Source organism: Suricata suricatta, chromosome 13, assembly GCF_006229205.1.
Source record: "Suricata suricatta isolate VVHF042 chromosome 13, meerkat_22Aug2017_6uvM2_HiC, whole genome shotgun sequence".
Classification (NCBI taxonomy): domain Eukaryota; kingdom Metazoa; phylum Chordata; class Mammalia; order Carnivora; family Herpestidae; genus Suricata; species Suricata suricatta.
Genome location: NC_043712.1, coordinates 42,295,066 through 42,308,699, shown reverse-complemented (window position 1 = coordinate 42,308,699; position 13,634 = coordinate 42,295,066). Strand labels below are relative to the sequence as shown.

The window sequence follows — 13,634 nt, the reverse complement described above, 5'->3', positions numbered from 1 at the left end:
CTTAAAATGTTCTCAGGCTGTCACATCCACTCAGCTCTGGGCATTTGGGTTGCCCAAATGCAGTTTGGGCATATTTAAACACTAGATGCAGGTTGCAAAGCAGTGGGAAAGATCAATTCCAGTGCTGCTTCCTTTTTAATGCTATGACCTTGTTTACTAATGGTAACAAGGCTGCCCCTGGATTGCCCTGTACAACCACCACCAGCTGATACCACACTGGACACACACATACACACAACATGTCACCGAAAATGACAAAGCCCCAGGAATGCAAACTCCAGCTATTCTCTGTGCCGAGTGTACCCCCCTCTGCTGGTATGGTGGGCTTTAACTCCTGAACGCCTCACAAAGCGAGAAGATGCCAGTCTGGATCAAAGATGACAAGGCTGGGGCATGCCACACCAAAGATCATAATCACAGTGTTTAAGCTGGAAGAGACTCTGGATACGGTGTCTTTTACATTGGGAAAACTTAGGCCTACAGACACAACATGCCTTGCTCTGGGTCGGACAGCTACTGGGGTAGCATAACAGTGGAAGCATCATTGTAGGAAAGGCCATACTGCCAGATTCACAGGCTGAAGCTCTCTCTTTCTTCTTCAATGCCTGTGCCCATGTCCAAGCCATTTGGCTGCAAGTCAAGGAAAATGCCTGACAAGAAACACCCAGCGGACTTTGCACAGATGACGTTTCAAAAGAAAAGGTCCTTTCAAAAGCCCACAATGGCTCTTTTGGGGAGCAGCTCTGGCTCATTTGAGAGGTTCTGCTTTTCACAGTCCTGATCTCATCTTGCCATTACAGGCCAACCTTGGTTACTGCACTCACCCAGGCATCTCCAAGGGGAGTGTAGGCATGACCTGGCTACCCCTTAGGGGAAGATGAGGTCAGCATATGCTTTGGTGGAGATGGGTTGTGGTGAGGACTTCACAGAACAAGGCTTTCCAAATCCTGGATCTCTAAAGTGCCCTGGACTAAATCATCCATTGTTAAGTGGTTTTGGAGCTAAAGCCTAAAATCATTAGGTGCACGGATCTCAATCATTAGCCAACTAGGGGAGGAGTGGGAGCCTTGGTGTGACAAAATGGCAGTGACGGCAGTGAGAGACGGAAAGGAATGTGGTTTAGATACGAAGAAAGTGGAGACCACACTTGTCTGAAGTAAAGGTAACAAGTGTGAGAAACAGAGAAAATAATATATGTAAAGAGCTTAATGGAATATCTGGAACTCAAGAAAAGCAGCTACCGTCTATTTCTTGAAATTGCTTGTGTGCCTTGTACGTGCCAAGAACTCAGTGGTGGGTGTCATACAGTGATGCAGGAGGACTGAAGAGTGAGAATGAACAGGGCTGGGTTTCTTTTCTTTCTCTGAAGCTCTCCCCTAGGATGAATTTCACTTCCTTCTCATCTTCCTCTTTCCATCTCCTCTCCTTCCTGACCCTATGCAGCAGTGGCGGGTGTGGTGGGGGCCCAGGTGGAGAGGCAGGGAGGGAAAACTCAAAATCTAGAGACATACCACGAAAATGGAACAGTGTTGCCCAAAATTTGTTGCATGAATCACGATCTTTATAAGATGTTGCTGAGTGATAACAAATGAAAGAAAAGTTTGTGGGAGTCAAAAGTAGTTAAACAGAGTGACTGTGGTGAACTGAGTTAACTGTGTAAACACAAAACTGAACCAGCTTCTTCTCTGCAAGACTTCTCAAGGTCTTCAATCTGCGTTTCTACATTGTGGGTCTTCAGGGCTGGAGATGATGCAGCATTTTGTAAACTTACTTAATCAAGGGAAAGAAGTCTATTTTCACTGAGCATTACTCAGGATCAACTTTTTTTTTGAGCATAGTTGACACACAATATCACATTATTTCAGGTATACGACATAGGCATGGTGAGTTGCTATGGTATGCTATGCTCACTCACCATCTGTCACCACACAGTACTACTACAGTATCGCTGAGAATATTCCCTATGCTGTGCCTTCTATTCCCATGACTTCTTCATTACAGGACTGACACTTTGGGGAATATTCTTGGCCAATACCGATCCTTAGATATTTTCTTCTTTGCTTTATTTTTCACCTCACTGAGCTAACCTCCAATCCTAGAGAAGGAGAAGAAATGAAGTGCTAAAAATAGGAACTCTCACATCTGAGAGTAATTGTCATGTACAGTCTTGCTCCCAACAGCAGGAACATCGCCGGGGAGCAGACTGTGCACATTCCAGTCCCTTTCCAGGTGTACTGAATTGGAATCTACAGTTTGGCAGCATGCCCATGTGATTCACATGCACATTAAAGTCTGAGATGCCGATTGAGGGTGCTTGGTAGTAGGCACCGAGCTCAGTAATTCTGATTTGCTGTATCTGTGGTGAGGCCCAGGTACGCCATTTTAAAACATAACCTCCAGAAGATTCTGATGCACTGGTATTTGGACCCCTATTAAGAAACACTGATTTAATCTAAGAGCTTCTATGGCCCTGCTGTAAGGTAAAAGAACAGCCCTTCGATAATATTTGGTCTCACAGCTGCACCTCTGCAAGATAGGTGCTTAACAATCACCTTCATTGTTAGAAATAAGAAATGAAACCCTGGAGAGAGATGGAGAAGCCCTGGACCAAGGTCACCTAGGGGTCAGCAGGTGCACAAGGGTGAGCAACCACCCTCCTGTCCTCCCTCTCCACCTCCACAACCTTCCTCTTCCTCCCTAATCAGCTCTTTATTCACCAGCTAGTGCATTGCTCACAGCGCTTTCTGAGTCTGCTTTTGTTTTTAGTGAAAGGCCGACAAAACACTGATGGTTATTTGTGCTTGCTAATGATAATTCTGATCAGCTCAGTTCTGTCAGCTGACTCCCCCGCTGCCAGGGGCCCACAGAAGCCTGCTTATTCAATCAGGGACCGTCCCATTTTCTAATTACCAGCATCATTTGGGCTCGTTTCCTCCAACTGTGAACTTACTGGAGTTCAGGCTTCTTCAGCTGTTGCATTTACATGAGAAATGGCTCATCTGTCACGTCTGTGTCTCAGTCTCCCCCTCCCTGTTGGAGACCAGATGCAGTGGGTTCCCAGGCTGCTGCTGACCTGCAGGTCCCAACGGGAGCCATGAGGCAAGCCCTGTGGGGGATGCACACACTGGCCTTCCTCACTGGGCGGGCCAGAGCGACCTCTTCCCAGCTTCTGAATTCCAAATTGTACTCCCATTCTGAGGCCAGAGAGGGTCACCACTGTCCCTGTTTGCCAGGGATCGAGAGGTTTTCCAGGACATAAGACATTTTATGCCAAATCTGGGAGGGTTAGTCACCTGGACACAGAAGTATGAGAGCATTCAACACCGCCCAGGTGATCTAGTTGGAATCTAAAACAGAAAACTGAAAGTTGGGGTACAGATGATGATACTAAGACTGATACATCCCTTCACTGCTCTGTGCCTAATTTTGCTTTTAATCTCTATTGCTAATCCAATAGGATGAAGCTTTATTTCCAACAATGAAAAAGTGGATGTTTGCTGGCATGTTCTGAGATGAAGGTGGCACCAAGGGAGGAATGACTGGTATATAATCTCTGTGAATGGAGACATATTATCCTCAAAGTACTCTTCCTAATTCAAAACACATTATGCACTTGCTATGTACTTGGCAATGTGGACACACCAGCATATATCCTGTATCCCCCACTCTCAAAGAGTTGACCATCCTATGGGAGACATCAATACAAACAAGATACATTGCATCTGTTACAAAGATACCTAGTGATCATTAAGATGGCAAAAAGCCATGGGAGCTGGGAAGGAAGAAGTGGGGTACCTCTGCTAACTATATGCCAGCTACTTTATATTCACTATCTCATTTAACAGCCAACATTTCTTAAGCCATTACCATGTGACTAATCCATTTAATGTTTACAACAATTCAATTATTACACCCATTCTATGAGTGAGTAAAACAAGGCTTTGAGAAACCAACTACTTGCTGAAGATTGCAAGTTAGTAAATGAAGAGTTTGAAACCAGAAAGATGGAGTCTGGTTTTAAGCACTGAGGTTGAATCTCCTCCCCTGTGAGGTGCTGGACTCTCAACACAACCAGTGTGCCAGACACTCCATCAACATTAGATGAAAGCTACCGGGGAGGCTCTGGGAACAGATGAATGCGGCTGTCCATGGCGGACACATGGCAGAGAGGAACGTGAGGCGGGGTCTCTGAGTTCTACACTGTGCAATCCCATGGCATGATATCAGAAATGTCCCACTGGAGGTATGGGAACTCAGAACACTGATGTTCTAAAGGAAGCTGTCGCTCAAATGCTGCCCTTCTGGCCCTTTGCTGCATTAGATTCTAAAGAATGCACCCTAGAATGTGAAGCCAAATGCCTGACTTACTTATCATCTTGTAGGGGCTGAAGATGAGTGTGTCATTGTTTTACATGTTTTTGATTGCATCTGTAAGTTCTGCAAAACATACCCTTCTTATGCCTTAGAACATTTTAATAATAACTTGGGCTACCTGGGTGGCTCAGTAGGTTGGGCGTCCGACTTTGGCTCAGATCTTGATCTCACGGTCTGTGAGTTTGAGCTCTGCATAGGGCTCTGTGCTGACAGCTCAGAGCCTGGAGCCTGCTTCAGATTCTGTGTCTCCCTCTCTCTCTGGCCCTCCCCCACCCACACTCTGTCTCTGTCTCTCAAAAGTAAATAAACATTAAAAAAATTAAAAAAAAAAGAACATCTGAGTAACTTGTGTTGCATATATAGGGTACCTGATATAAGCAAATTAAATAAAAATGTGTTGATCTGACATACTATGACTGATTTTAATATTTTCATTTATACAGTCAACTTAGAAGTTAGGTGTTCTAGCACTATTAACTACTGAAAGTGCTCATATGGATAAAAACAGTCCATAAGTACAGTATTCTTAGATACCGGACTATGCTATGTATCCAGAGCCTGACATTATATAATTATTATTTTTTAAAAGCTTATTTACTTATTTTGAGAGAGAGAGAGAGAGAGAGAGAGAGAGAGAGAGAGAGGGAGAGAGAGAGAGAGAGGCACAGGAGCAGAGGAGGAGCGGAGGGAGGAAAAAGGAGGGAGTGTGAGGGGGGTAGACAGAGAGAGAGAGAGAGAGAGAGAGAGAGAGAGAGAGAGAGAGAGAGAGATTGAGAATATCTTAAGCAGACTCCGTGCTGCTAGTGCAGAACCTAATGCAGAGCTCAATTCCAAAACCAGGGGGATCATGACCTGAGCCGAAATCAAGAGTCAGATGCTCAACCCACTGAGCCACCCAAGTCCCCTTATAATTATTGTCCTCAGAAACATTCTCAATATCTTTTTCTGTTAACTTTATAGGCTTTGGTTTGTGTTAAATGAACACATAATTTCAGATAATTAGGCATGAAAAACATTTGCTAATATGTAAAAGCATTAAAATTAATCACCCTGCAATTACGATTAAAAAAACATAAAGGTAGGAAGGGTTCTGCTTCAAGCAAGATTTAAAGAAATAAAAGGTTCTAGGGAAAAAGTGATTTCCTTCTTGCTCCCTTCCACTGTTAACAATTCCTGGCTAACCCAGTCAGCCTTCCCCATGCCTCCGCTCTCTTCTAGAACACTGAGCTGTTCAGAGCCTTTCTGTGACTCTAGACTTTGGTCCACTCCTGGTACTGCAAGGTGTTGGAATCCTGGGGTTCTTCCTCAGTTACCGGAAACGACTGATCATTTTTTTATGGCTATGAAAGGCTTTCTCTACGGGCTTGTGCTCAGGTTTGTCTTACAACGGTCTTTATGCTTCTGCGTGTAAAGAAGAAACTGACTTTTGCTTCTATCCATCTGATATTTTGGCTCTTTTGGCTCAGTGAAACCAGCACAGTGAATGCTTCAGAGAGCCTCTCCCTTCTGGTGGACCTTCAGGGAAGGTATTTCCCTTGAAGGTTTCTCCACCCTCTTTGTTTCCGGTCAGAAGTCCCTCTTTCCTTTGTCCTTGACTATTTCTAAAATTAGCTTTGTAAACTCTTTCCATCTTTTAACTCCCTTGAGCTGTTTGCGCACCTTTTCTTTTTGTACTATTTACCCAAAGCTGTTGGAGAATTTCAGTCATTAAACATTTCAGCTTCTTCCCACACTACTTGTCCAACTGAATTCAAAGACAACTTAATTCCTCATCCTGGTAACTCTCTAGAAAGCTGTGGTGAAAGACAATGCAGAAAATGAGCACTCTTTAACCAATGTTATACCTTATTTGTGTTCAAAAAGTCCTGCTTTGTTCCAGAACTCTCAGTGATGCAAACAAAAATATTTTTTTGCCATGTACTTTCATAGCACAATAATAGATTTCAAGTTGAGAAACTTTAAAGGTGATACATAAATTTCTTTGCCAGATACAGATATGGTACCATATCAAACATCTCTCTTTCTCTCTCTCTCTCTCTTTTTTTTTTTTTTTTTTTTTTTTGCATTTTGATTCTTTAACAACAGAGCCTTGCTGACCCAGAGGGACTGCCTCTCCAGGGCTAGCCAATTCCTAGACGTAGAAAACAACTCACCCTACAGCTGTTTACTCCCCAATCAATCCAGAGCCCACAGCTCCAACCACCTCCCCTATGCCTCTCACCCTTAGGGCTACTATTGTCCTCTATCCATTACTCTAGATCCAGGTACCACAAAACTAAGACAGCCGTTAATCCCCAGAGCCTCCTGAAATTATTCAAATTAGTCAATTCTAATCCTGTTTACCTTGGTTCACCTGTTCCTTCCCAGAAAAACCCCAATAAAGGCTTTTGCCCATATTTTCCCAGCTCCCTCTGCCTGTGACCAACCCTGGTGGCTCCCCTCATGCCTTGTCCTGCCCCCAACCTTGACATGAGGTACCCCTGCTTCTCTTCAGATCTATGAGTATAATCCTCTATCTTTTCAATGGCAGTTGTTTCCTGATCTGTTGGCCTCACCATATGTAAATAACAATAAAACCTATACTTAAAAAACATGTACATAAAGAGAAAGGAAAATTGACTAGCAAAGGACCATAGCCTGGGCCCTGCGTTGGTCATTATTTAAATGGACTTGGATGAAAGTTAGTTGCTCTGTCACTTATATGTAACAAAACTGCCACTTTTAATGTTTTAAGAAGAAAGTGTGACTTTAGGATAAAGCACTGTATTATACTGGATAAGAAAGTACTCTGGAGAGCTGACTAGAAATAACTGTGAGGAGGGGCGCCTGGGTGGCTCAGTCAGTTAAGCATCCGGCTTCTGCTCAGGCATGATCTCAAGGTTGATGGGTTCAAGCCCTGCATTGGGCTCTGTGCTGACAGCTAGCTCAGAGCCTAGCGCCTGCTTCAGATTCTGTGTCTCCCTCTCTCTCTGCCCCTTCCCTGCTGGCACTCTCTCTCTGTCTCTCACAAATAAATAAAAAACATAAAAAAATTTTTAAAAGAAATAGCTGTGATGAGGACATCCACATTAAGATACTAAATGTTAACAAAAGATGTTGGGGATTTCAAGGGTCCTTGACTTCTAAAGCACAGACTGATCCTACTGGAAAAACACCTTACGAAGGAAATACAAGGAGTTCCCATTCATGGAAACAATAATCAAAAAGTTTTTTAAATCAAATGTTCTGGATTTTAATATATCCCATTAAAATGCATCACAGGAAATTCAGTATGAAAAGCAAAGTCCCTGAAATACTGTATTCTCATCTGGAGCTGACTTATGTCTCCCCATGGAGACAAAGTGCTTCCTTCTGTCTCTGTCTCTGGACTTAAAGCACTTCCTTCTGTCTCTGTCTCTGAAGTCAAAGTGCTTACCTCTGTCTTTGTCTCTGAACTCAAAGTGCTTACCACTGTCTCTGTCTCTGGAATCAGAGTGCTTACTTCTTTCTCTGTCTCTGGACTCAAAGCTACTCAAAGGCAGTTTTGCTTGACTTGGCATGCCTAGCAGCAAGACACATAGTGAGTGCTAAATATGTATTTACTGATTAAAGGAATGTTTCTGGATATCTTTGAATAGGGGTATAACGGATTAGGTGAGAGATCAAAGACGTTCATTTAAGGGCGTAAGTAAATAGGTAGAACTGAGAATTAAAGTGACTCTGTCTAGCCCAAACTATTACAGTCCCACTATGTTCTGCCTCTATAATCCCACTACAAACTTCTACAATCCCACTGCATTGGTGGCTGTGTACATCTTGGCATCTGCCCATGAAGATGACCTGTACCTTCTGTCTCATGCTGCAGGCCTTGGCTGATGGCTCACCACGAGTGAGCATTTTGCATGGGTCTGGCAGTGTGCTGTGACAAAAAGGCTGAGTTCCTAGAGGTAGCATGGTGACACTTACCAAAGGCTCTAGCTCCTTGCGGTCTATGAGGTTCATCTCTGTGACGAAGTAATAGAAGTGCTTGTAGCAGGTGTTGACATGGGCCTCTGCGCCCATCACAATGACCCGGTCAAAGTGGTGGATGTAGACGTGGACAAAGACTCGGAAAAGGCGGCACAGGATCTTCTTGCAGATCTGAAGGAAGTTCTTTGGGAAGGGAACACCTAGAGAAGTTAACAAAAAAAAGAACAAAGCCATGATGGGAAAGCTCTGGAAGCCCAGGAGCACATGTGTTAGGCTGGTGACCCATTCTGGACCTGAGCTCCCAGGCCAGCCTGCAGGTGCCTGGCTCTTGGGCAGCTGTGTCAGATCCCACCTAAAAAAGTGGCTAGAATCCTGTTATATTTAAATGCCAACAATGACCAGAGACCAAAAAAATGAATGAAAAGGGCCAAGTTTGTTTCTTTATCTGAATGTATGTGTTTGTGTGTATATATCTGTGTATATCTATCCATATGCATATCTATGTCTAGCTGTATATAACTATATATATGTGTATATATGTTTGTATATATATCTGTGTATATATATACATATATGTGTATATACATTGGTTATATTTTTATAAAAATATTCATTTTTAAATAGAAATGCATGCTCTCCCTTTTTACTTTTCTCCCCCACTTTATAGAGCACAAGAAAGTTCATTTCCCTCTTACATCTAACATAAAAAAACTGATGGGGGGAGGGCAATGCTCCAGGGAAACAGGCCTCCCTGACACACAGTGATGGGGGTATTGAGGACGGTAGCAAATCAGAAAGCACTTTCTCCTCAGTGGGAGCCATTGTGGCAAAACTCCAGCCAAGGGTGGCCGTACGGGAATCAGGACTGTTCGAACTTCTGGTTTTTCAGAATAATTCAGAAATGTGGAGTTCTTTGTCAATTTGCTACATTTTTTAAACATTATCAACTAATCTAAAGCTTAACAAAAATACCAATGGTCAAGACATCTTTCTAGCTTCATTTTGCCTACAGGCTACCTGTGTACAAATTCTGATCCAAGTTTTTCCTGAGATTCGCTGTTTCTGAAGTGGGCAAATGCAGCAAACTCCACAGACACTTTGCATTACACTTATTACCACTTCATCCTCTTGAGGAAGGTAAGAGTGGGTTATGGGGCCAGAGGAGACACCCAGATTTCCTGTCTGATGACCACTATGGCTAGCTGGTCAGAGCAACACACATCAAGATCCACAAGCCCCCTTCCTTTCCCCCTCTCAAACACTGTTTAAACTCTTGTTATTTACACTGTTCTAAAATGGTGCCATGTTGTAAGTTCAACAGACTTTTATTACCTGCTCTGCAACCTTTCTATCTGTATGACCACAGGCAAGATATGTAACCTTTCTGAGCTTCAGTTTTGCCATATGTAAATAAAAGTTCCAACAGCTGTGAGGATAAGCTACAGATAAAAATTCCAGGGGCTGTGAGGATGAGAAGTGGTACTCGTGTGACTTTGGTTTCTCATCTATAAAAGAAGGACCATAATAAAGCCTTCCTTGCATGAGCAGGAGGGTGTTAGTATGAATAAAATCCTTCAACAGTGCCTAGAACAGAGTAAGAGCTCACTAAACGGGAATGGTCCCCTTTTCTCTGCAGTACAGGGTCTGGAGCACCTCGCTGTTGTCATAAGGAATATATTACCTTTATCAAGAAAGGGTAGACATGGCTACCAGCCTTTCATCAGAATTGCAGAGGGTGCTCCCTTAGGAAGCCTGAAGTTTTGCTGTCCGTTCCTTCACAGGGTCCCAATGGCAGCTGTCTGGTGAGACACTCTGTAATGGGATCACCTGGGGCCCCAGGGCACGAGGAGAGAGACAGAACATGACTGGCAGCCGGCAGAGGGAAGATCTGCCTCCCTGGGGCCCCTCACTGGTATTGGCTTTTCTTCAAAGACAAAGTGGGACCTATCAAATGAACCCAGGGAGAGACTCGGGCACAGCATGGCAGCTGTCTGGGCAACAGACGCTGGGATTCAGGGATGGAGGTGAGGTGAAGCTGGGGAGGTGGTGGTGGGCAGCCTCTCACAGAAATTATGGGTGGTTTTCTATGCTGAGGAGAGGCCAGCAAAAAGCACTGCTGCCAGGCTGGGGAAGGTTCCTGAGTCTTCAGAGAAGCTCAAGTCCCAGAGATGATGGAATCCCCTCCAAGTGTGTTCCCATGAGAAGAGGGGCCCTGTAACCCACACAGTGACAACACCAAGGGCTGACATGTTTCCTTTACAACCTATCTGCAGAGTAGGCTTTACTACCCATCTGTCACAGACGACGAATATGGAAGCTCTGAAGCATGGATTGACTTGCCCCAGGCTATTTTGCTAAAAAGTGGCAGAGCTGAGATTTGGACCTAGTCAGTTTGATTCTAAACACCAAAAGATCTTGTTAAGTTAGAAGTGTAACACTCTCTACCAAGGATAGAGGCATAGCCTGATTGCTAAGTGTAACAAGGCATCCAAAGTTACTCTTTGGGGGTACAGAAATATGATTTAAAAAAAGAAAAGTGGTGGAGAGGGGGAGAAGTTTGAAAGAAGCCCACACCCTTGGCAGTCACAGATTCAAGGGGATAAGAGGAAGGCTAATATACTCCGCCGCCTTCAAGGAGAAATGTGTTTTCTCTGCCCACGCCTTAGGACTGTGGATCTGGGACTAATGGTAAAAGCTAACACCAACTGAGCACTTACTATGTTGCAGGGACTGAGCCAAGAGATTTACACAGATTAGCTGATTGAGTTCTCAGAACAAGGCTGGAAGACAGGTACTATTATTATTGTTTCCATCTCAAAAATGAGAAAACAGAGTCAGGAAAATTAAGTAGCTGCCCAAGGTCACCTGCCAAAGGTGACGGAGCTGCAAACATTAGAGGAAGGGTCTGGGTCAACCCCAAAGCCCAGGGCCACCTTGAACACCTGAGATACTGCTCTGGGGCTCCGCACACACGTGCAGTTCTGTGGCCCTTCCTTTCTGCGTGGCCTGAAACCCCTCCAGTGGGTTTACCTTTCATGCTCCCTCCCTCCAGTCTCTGTGGAGACACACCAGCTACTAGAGAACATGGGAGTCTCAGCCATGCCAGTGCCTCTGCTTGACCGGCTCCATGCCCCACACACTGATTAACAATCACTGATTAACTCTTGGGCATACTGAGGATGCTCATGGCAATTGCTAGGTCCCTCTAGATGGCCCCAATTTGCCATCTTTCTCCCATCCCTATTCTGCTCAGTTTTGAACTCCTGTTCCATTCCATACCTGGTCTTTGGCCCTGTCTTTGTCCTCAAACTTGGTTTTCGTCTTATCTCTCTCTCCTTTGGGGCTATGGCTGGAAATTATCTTGAGAGTAGCTGAGTTGCTTTGAAAATTTGGAAGGTCTACTTTTAAAGTCCTAGCCCTACAAGTTACTGGCTGTATAGGCAGGTAACTTCACTCTCCTGGATTATAAAATAAAGACTTTTGCTTTGCAGTGTCCTTATACTAGTATCTGTACTGTAATGGGTATGTAGTGAGAACTTTTGGACTAAGTTCTATTTTTTTATTTCTCACCTGGATTCCTTGAATAGGTAAAACCCCAGGCTCAGAATCTCTGGACTCTAGCTGCTAAGTTTGATCTGACCCTTTCATCATTCTCCCCCTTACATACAATTCATTCTTTAGAAGGGAACGGTGCAAACGGTTCAAGTCAGGACGTGCTCAGCATGCACCAGTCACCTCAGGCCAACTCTGGAAGCTGAGAGGTCCTGGGCCAAGAGTTCTAGGGAACCCAGAAACCCCAGTGAGCTCTCTGCTAACCCAGAAATAAAATCTCAGTTCATGGAGCATGGGGTTAAGATTAAGAAAGCTACATAGCGTTGGGAAGTTCATTCCATATTATCTATGGTCCAGAGGCTACTCCTATAGTTTGTGTAACATTTTAGCTCTTTTCCTCCCTTCTCTTCAGCCTTCCAGTATTCAGATTTGTGTGTGTGTGCATATGTATGCATGTGTGTATATTTGTGTACGTGTGTGTACTTGTATATATGTATGTGTGTATATGCGTGTTTGTGTGTGGTAAATATATGAATGTATTTATGTGTGTGTACATGTATGCATATGTCTGTGTGGCATGTATGTCTGTGTGTTTTAAATAAGCCTTTAGAAGGTGGGAGGTAGAAGAGACCATTCCCTTTGATGTAGAAAATTGGATGTCCACCCCTTTGGTGGACTCTGGAGCTATCTCTGTGTAACTGGCTTCATGGCAGCAAGACAGGACAAGACTCAGCCCTGCTGACCCACTCCCTTCCTTGATAGGCCCCAGATAGGCCGATCATGAAAACTGATCCATCTGAGGGTTTTTGTCTTCATGGTGCTGCTAAGAAGTATCTAATCTCCACTAAATAGCCTGCATGATGCCCGACACGTGTGTGTGAAGTCCTTTAGTCCTAGGGACACCCTAAGCAGTGGTATTAATGTTGTAGTTTTGTTTTTTAAAGTATCTGAGGCTTAGCTCAGTGACAGTTTTTGCTCCTAGCCTCACAGCTAAAAGAAGATAATGATTTGGCTCTAAAACTCAGGTTTTTCTTCTGCATCCTGTTACTACAGGCTCCCTGGTAGCTGGGAACAGATCACCATTTTATGACCCACACTTAGCTCAGTACCTGGCTTATGGAAGGAGCTTGGAAAGTGTGTCTTTGCTTGCTTTAAATGAACACAGTTCAGCAACAGGAAGAATGAAAGGCTAATGAATCATCACAAATGGATGCTGGGCTTGTTAATGATTCCTGGCACCTGATGGGGCTGTACACTGGCTAGGTCTGGTCAAAGAGTATGTGCACATGTGGCACCACTGACCCAGCTCAGGACCACATCCAACCTTCTGTCCCTCTACTTGTCTTGCGTGGGTCAGATATTATGGACCCTTCACTTTAGTATTTTCCAAGGCATGTTTTAAAAATCACTAATCTTGGGAGATCTATGGCTAAAAAAAGAGGGTCATGAGATCAAGTGCATTTGCAAAACTGCTGTTTTCGGGGTGCATGGGTGGCTCAGTCAGTTAAATGTCCAACGTCAGCTCAGGTCATGGTCTCATGATTCATGGATTCGAGCCACATGTCAGGCTCTGTGCTGACAGCTCAGAGCCTGGAGCCCTCTTTGGATTCTGTGTCTCCCTCTCTCTCTGACCCTCCCCTGCTCTCTCTCTCAAAAATAAACATTAAAAACATTTTTAAAAAGCTGCTTTCATACAGGTTTACAATGTACTTCCGTGAGTAAAGGATTTGAGAATTTCTGTAGGAATAAGTCCTATTTTA

At 44.1% G+C, this 13,634-nt stretch overlaps 1 protein-coding gene across 4 annotated transcripts in view; it reads right to left on the bottom strand.

The window, feature by feature from the left end:
* The window catches only part of MOB3B (MOB kinase activator 3B), a 188,845-nt gene that overhangs the window by 23,458 nt on the left and 151,753 nt on the right, over nt 1–13,634 (bottom strand). For 3 of the 4 annotated variants that reach the window (XM_029920883.1, XM_029920885.1, XM_029920884.1), the window contains exon 3: nt 8,320–8,522. In XM_029920883.1, coding sequence (XP_029776743.1) covers nt 8,320–8,522 — 203 coding nt within the window. Of the gene's footprint in view, nt 1–1,689; nt 1,741–8,319; nt 8,523–13,634 lie in introns of those variants that run through there. The other variant, XM_029920886.1, reaches the window with a different exon arrangement.